Source organism: Micropterus dolomieu, linkage group LG05 (assembly GCF_021292245.1).
Source record: "Micropterus dolomieu isolate WLL.071019.BEF.003 ecotype Adirondacks linkage group LG05, ASM2129224v1, whole genome shotgun sequence".
NCBI lineage: Eukaryota > Metazoa > Chordata > Actinopteri > Centrarchiformes > Centrarchidae > Micropterus > Micropterus dolomieu.
The window spans coordinates 4,543,243-4,550,411 of record NC_060154.1 but is presented as its reverse complement, the minus strand read 5'-3'; the positions used below and the strand labels follow the sequence as shown (position 1 = coordinate 4,550,411).

The window sequence follows — 7,169 nt, the reverse complement described above, 5'->3', positions numbered from 1 at the left end:
ACCTCTGATGGTAAAGTTAATTAACGTTAATTGCAGTGCAAATGTCAAGTTACAGTCATTTTTATGAAACCTGAAACACTTAGAAGGACTAACAATAACTACTAAATTATTACTAAAATAGGAAGAACAAAATAGCAGCTCAAAGACAATACATATCAGTGCAGGGTAGAAGAGTAAATATCATAGCAAATCAAGCCATCTGAGATCGCAGTGCACTGTGGTAAACAGCTGAAAGTTGAGTCATCAATCATATTTTTCATCATTTCCATAGATAAGGAGCAAGGGGACAAGGGAAGAATTGACTTACGTCCACATGTTGGGAAGGGGTCACTCCACTTTCCGTTTGCTAAACATTCCACTGATGCATTCCCTCGAAGAAAGTGTCCTCTCTGTCTGCACTTAAACCATAAATTTTGTCCTTTTCGTAGTTGATTATTTGGTACATATCCAGAGATGTATACGTTGGCTGGTACAGCTGTGACTTTGCATTGGTCTGTTGTGTAGAAGAGAATATGTTTCATCAAGATGTTTATATAGTATAAACTGTAGCATATTAGACTTCAGATGTAAATGTTATCTGATGTAAATCTTAAATGTCCAAATCTGTCTGTGTTGTATGACAACTTCCCCCAAAGTGGCAAAAAAATGAATTATTGCAGATTTAATTATTGCTTTATGTACAGGTTCTTGAGGGGAAAGGCACACATGATAAGAATGCCTTTAACATTCAACTTTAGCTTTGACTTGTTGTTATGCTTCAAACTTAATATGACCTCTGACGTATCTCACATGTCAGCATCCTGGGTCTCTTATCTCTCTAATCAGACAAAATATTCATGTTTTTTGTCTTCATCTGAATATTAATTCTCAGAGAAGATAGTAAAGATTGATGGGATTTATCAGTCTTCTGTCTATCTATATCTGTCTATCGTCTCTGAAAATCAATATTCAAATTTGCCAGAAAAAGATAAACAAAAGGGGGTAAAATCAAACTAAATGGGATTAACCTGTAATGAAAGTATTGAATGAACATACCAACACAAGTTGGAAAGGGAGCATTCCACTGCCCAGTTTCTAAACATTCAATTTCTTCAGACCCGTCCAGTGCATATTGATCATTGCATTGAAACTGTAATTTATGTCCAATCTTCACTGTTTTATTTGCTGGTGGTACAGCTACAATGAGATGGGGGTTCATCACGTCAACTTTACAAGTGATGTCTGAAAAGAATAAAACAGATATTATCAAATGAAAAACTGGGGTTCAGTGGACAGTTTTCTGTCCAACAGGGCCCACCCTTATAATGTTTGCAGTCATTTTAGTGTATTGTAACATGCTCTACAAAATAAAACATTATTATGTACACAATATAACAATTTTTATGTCAAAGGGTTTACCTTCACAAGAGGGGAATGGATTATCCCACTGTCCATCTTTACCACATATCAGCACTGAACTGCCATTCAGGTATTTCCCAGGGCCATCACAGCTGAATGTGAGGAATCGGTCAGGAAGTATCGGTTCTTCATTTTGTGGTAAACCTTTTACTGTAACCCCACCATCTGCAGGAGGCGGTTCACAGCTTAAAGCTGAGTAAACAAAACCAAACAGTCAGTCATTCGATGTTTAAATAAACTTCCACAGTGGGGGATCAACATAGGGCAGAGTCTTCCCAAAGAAATGCAAAGTGGGAGGTACTGTCTTTTTCCACATACATTTTTAATGATAACCTAAATCTTACTTAACATAGAAACAGTGAGAAGCTCGAACCACAGCAAATTCAAAAAGCTTTGTTGTTGTACCATAGTTGCTGAATTAATCCAGAACTGAGCTTCTGATTGTAAAATCAGTTTTCACAACATCATTATCTTTAGCTTCCACCCACTGTTAACAGGATTGGATTCTTGCCGAAATGGACATTGAAAGTCGCAATTAATGTCTACCCTGAAGTTTTTATGTAAACAAGCTTGTACGTTTGACTTTTTATCAAAGAACCAGATATTTTCTGATGCAGTTGTTAATCTTTTGCACTGAGGATTCATTCAGGAGCATTTCATGTTGATCTGCACCATATAAGCACTCTAACTATGGGTCAGGTAACATTGCAGTGAATGAATGGGACTTTTACTTTCCAAGAGGGGTGCCTGGAATAGCTCCTTCCACTGTGCAACTCTACTTTTACTCCAGAGTCATCCTGTTTTGCTTCAGTAAAACTTGATGCATGTTTACATTCACAAAAAGCTTTCTCTCTGCAATAACAAACAAAAAATGTGAAAATCTACACACGAAACAGCTGTTTGTTATGAAAAGATAGCAATTATAAAGACAAAGAATACGGGTGACAGAATGGATTAGCACACGCAGGTAGCAGGGATTGTCTGTGCTACAGAGAGCTGGAGGTGAGTGAAACGTGTTTTGGTGTGAAAAAGTAAATGCCAAATGCCTGCTCTCATTGGCTGGATGTAGATGTCGAGCCGGACTTTTCCAGATATTTTGCATGCTAGATATCGGCACACGTCGGCGATGTGTCAGAAATGTGTCGGGGGAGCCATTTTGACGCGTCATGGAGTAGTTCACACATGCGACTGCCAATCAACCGCTGATTTACTCCAGACCACAGCCTGACGGTCGCCGAGCTCGCTGAGTGGCAAATCGGGCTAAAAATCGTGTAGTGTGGACTAGGCTTAAGACTTACGATCACATATTGGCACGTGATTGGTCCATTTGTTCAGCAAACAAGTCCTGGTGTCGTCCTTACTCACCATTTGATACCTGCAATGAACAGTATATAACAGTATTTTCCACCTGATTACTAGTCAGAGAAATTACTATGGAAAGAAAAACAATGTGCCAGGTACAACTAAGGAAGGCTTTATAACACACTATGATTGGTTTATTAATCAAATTTGTCACTAGAACCTGTGAAACCTATGTAACTGGTTCACCAGGTGGTTGACATTGTATTACAATAACATGTCATTTAACATAGCTGTAATTATATGTCTCCACAAAACTTGAAATAAACACCCCAAAATGTCCTTATATGTGCATATAAAATGCTTACAAAGGTTGAGTTACCATTACTTCCAGTTTCTATGAATCATTCTAGATCCACATACCCTTCATTGCAGAAGTATTTGATGGTTGATCCAAAAACAAAGTCTTCACCGTTGATAATTTGATAATAGCCATTGGGAGTGTCATCAGGAAGTTCACATGGCTTCACTTAAAAGAAGAGAAAAAGCATCATCAACCAAACAACCAAATGAAAGTTTTTTTCTTTTTCTTTACCTGATTTTAAACATTGGTCTTTATTCTTTAAGGCTTTATTGTTGTATTTTAGTTGAAAGCACTTGTAAACTGCAGTGATGTAATTTTCATCCAAGTTTGTTCTTTTATTGTGCAGCAGACATGTTATTGGTTTGTTGCTTTGAAGAGGTTGTTCTCCAGTTACTAGAAATTGTTGTCAGCAACATAATGCAGAACTCTCTCAGTAATATATTCTGATTAATTGGTTACTTTTGGGTAATTTTCTTGATATGGAACAGATTTATTCAGATATATTCAAATAATACTTGCACATTGTAATTATTGTCTCTAAGTGTGGATTCTCCTGAATGAAAACCTAAAATAGATCTTTTGAAAATATAATAAATAAAAGGAATAACATTTGTGGTAACCTGATTACTGCAGTCACACAAGTTGCAACGAAATAAGGAGCAGAACAGAAAGCGATTTAACTCACAGTAGCACCTTCCCTGGTGGACTGCCATCCAGCCTGTATTTGTACAGACATATCTGATGGTTGGCCCTGATACATAACCAGTTTCACAAGTAAAATGTATCACATTTCCTTGTTGGTACTCAGCCTTTTTGGTCTCTCCTGACACTTGGGCATGAGGAACATCTGGGAGCTTTGAACATACTAACAAACAGCAACATGGGAAAAAAAGAAGAGAAATTGGACATGTCTTTTCAACAGTTGTGTGTTAATCACAAAACATGTGAATCGGAAGATCTTTAGCTATGTGTGTGCGCAGGAATATAATTTTGAGACCATACTTTACATACTTAAGCCAAACAACCGACGCATATAGGTGTATCTCAAAAATTTAAATATTGAGGAAAAGTTCATTTTCTTCAGTAATTTAATTAAAAAAGCAAAACTTTCATATATTCTAGATTTATTAACCATAAAGTGAAATATTTAAAAACTTTGTAGTTTTTATATTGATAATTACTGCTTACAGGATGGAAATCAAAACTCTAGTATCTCAAAGTCAATTTTAGATGAAAGAATCTATAATACAGAAATGTCGACCTGAGAAGAGCTCTAATCAGCAAATTAACTCAAAGCACCTGCAAAGGTTTCCTGAGCCTTTAATCTCTGAGTCTGGTTCTCACCATGAACTTTTATTAAAATTTTCTGAGATGCATTTGTATGCTCATCCTACTGTAATAAGGCAACAACACAAATCAAAACACAACAATTAACATGGATGTCTTTGAATGTCTCTTCTCTTTGCAACCCCTCTTCCTTTAACCTGACAACAGTGTGAACTTTTGGAAAGCAAGTATTTAAAAAATATAAGTCTGTCTTACCATTCTGTGATACAGAAACTTTCACATTCCCCCACAGTTGGATAAACAAAAAGATTAAAGACAATCGCATTTCGATAAGCAGCTGTGCAGTGAGAAACAACAGTCTTACTGACGCTAACTCCTTTGACAAACTCTGCTTTCTGTGGAATCCCTGTGTGTTTTTCCCTAAGCGCAGTCCTCAGGGAGTACGAAGGGTCACAGTGTGGACTGCCCTGTGGGATTGCACAAGGCTTTATGAACACAACATGACACATGTGAACACACAAAGCACACACTGTTCACATTAACAATACTGAGAGCTCCAGAAAAGTTCCAGTACAGATTCTTTTGTACAATAATAATACATTTATAGGCTTTTAATGTATTTCTTTGTATTACATCAAAAAAAAAATTATATTTTGAGTCTGCTTTGCATGACGTTACTTGACATAACTCAATTTGGGACAAATGTCAGAGAAAATTTATAGTAAATCATATTAAATTTGATGTTACTGTATGGCCCAGGAAAGCTTTAGTAAAAATATCACATAAAACGAATGATGAAAACAAAATTGTGTCTAATGCACAACAGCTTAAATGCAACAGATACAGAATAGTTTATGTCTAATACTGACTTTTCATAAAAATATAGAATTTAAAGCTCAAATTCTGTATAATATTTGACCGCCAACAAACTGGGCAAGCTGGTGAAGAAAGCCAGCTTGGTTGTGGGTATGGAACTGGACAGTGTAAATGCAGTGATTGAGATGAGGTTGAGAGGGAAGCTGAACGCCATCTTGGACAACCTGTCTCATCCTTGCTTGGGAAGCTCATTTGTGCCATCTGCCATCAGACTCCACAACGCTACAGCACCAGTATCTCCACTGTTTTTTTTACTTTATTTGTATGTGCATGATACTCCTGTTTATATTGTAAATTTTTGATTCATATTGTATATTTGATTGTCACAGTGTGTTTACATTTCTTATATTTACTGATTTTACTTTTATCATAATTTTTTCTTTCTTGTTGAATTCCCCTTTACTGGTGTGCTAATTTGAATTTCCCCTATGGGGGATTAATAAAGGAACATCTTGTCTTATCTTAAGTTTGGCAGTGTATGCTGATGATTAAATAGTTTCTGTCCAGTTTGATTACCAAATTCAATATAGCTTGAAAAGTATTGATACTACAGTGCAAAGTCCATTGTAAACAAAGCAACTAGATGAAATGGTACTGAGCGAGCAAAACTGTTTATAATGAGTCATACATAATAGTACAATATTATTTTAAAGATAAATAGACCATGTACCTTAAAAAGTAGGTTACATATAATGAAAAACAATGTACATTAAAAATTACTCATCAAAAAGTTGGTTTAAACGAAGGTCCAATCTCTGACCAGGCAGAGAGCCAATCATAGTTTAAGATAATGGGGTGGCACCTGGAGCGGCTAATCAGATTTTAGGGGTGTCCATCCCAGGACACTTCCTGGCAACACTCCTGATTATTTTGACCTACATTCATTCTAAGGTCCTACAGCACATGCCAAACCCCTATTCTTACCTAACTTACCCTGACGTGATTCTAATTTTAACCAGAAACCAAGTATTAACTTTAAAAACCTTGAAATACATGGTTTACTTTGTCCACAAAATAGATATCACTGTGTTAACAATTAACAGGAGGCTTATTAAATATTTTGTCCTACAAACGTTATTGTTGTGTAGATTAGCTAGTTGAGCCTAGTTTATGAAATCAAATTAACCACAACACTACAGTTTCAAGTACCAAAGTTGAACTGAAGCCTCTAAATATAGAAAAATCTGCCTGACATTTGGAAGTTAGCTGAGTCATGGTCTTGTTCTAAATCTTTGGTTAAAACACATTTTTGGACATGATTTAAAAAATTCCATGTTAAATAAATTATGTGTTAATTGTAGTGGGACCAACCAGCCTCTCACCTCAAAAGGGAGGTGAGGTCAGATAATGCCAAAAGGGGGGAGGGGGAGTTTTCCTCCCCTGGAGTTGGCCTTTTGACACACAAAAACCAGAGACATCGCCTGGTGTTTGGTACGGATCGGCAGAGACTCAATCAGACAATGCATCGCTTAAGGATTGTGTATTCAAAGAGCCTTAGTGAACCCCTCTAGCTGTAAAGGTGTCACTAGAGACATTTAGCAGGACAGCAAAAGGGGCTGTCCGACCTCTCTCTCTCCACAGGTCACCTCCGGACATCAAAAGTACCACCCGTCCAACCTCAACCTGACTCCTTTTCCCACGGCTGAGCCATAAAACACCACTCCCTTCTCTCTTTAGCCAATGTGCAAATGTGATAAGCAAGGAATGCAAAAGGGGGGACACTAACAAACCCTGTTTTTCTTGAACCAACAAATGTTTCATTATAAACTGTGTTTGTTCTGTTTTAATAATAATCCTTGCAAAGTTAGTAGTGGAATTTGCCTCTTAGTTTAGTAGTAATGACCCTGTTGTTATCCTGTGATGTTTGAAAACTAGAGAACCATAAGAAAGTAATCTTGAAGAGTTCCCTAATTTCCTCTTTTTGTTTTGTCTTAATTCCTCCCTG

The 7,169-nt window shown here is 36.8% G+C and overlaps 1 protein-coding gene across 1 annotated transcript in view; it reads right to left on the bottom strand.

Annotated features, from left to right (window-relative positions):
• LOC123970964 (complement factor H-related protein 1-like) overlaps positions 1-4,785 on the bottom strand; it is a 10,643-nt gene extending 5,858 nt beyond the window's left edge. Inside the window, exons 1-7 of the mRNA XM_046049409.1 lie at positions 4,604-4,785; positions 3,747-3,926; positions 3,121-3,226; positions 2,697-2,773; positions 1,399-1,590; positions 1,036-1,221; positions 308-493 (exon numbers count right to left, since the gene is read on the bottom strand). Of these exons, the coding sequence (XP_045905365.1) occupies positions 308-493; positions 1,036-1,221; positions 1,399-1,590; positions 2,697-2,773; positions 3,121-3,226; positions 3,747-3,926; positions 4,604-4,673 (997 nt within the window). The 5' untranslated portion in view covers positions 4,674-4,785. The remainder of the gene's footprint in view (positions 1-307; positions 494-1,035; positions 1,222-1,398; positions 1,591-2,696; positions 2,774-3,120; positions 3,227-3,746; positions 3,927-4,603) is intronic.
• Between the last annotated feature and the right edge of the window lie 2,384 nt (positions 4,786-7,169).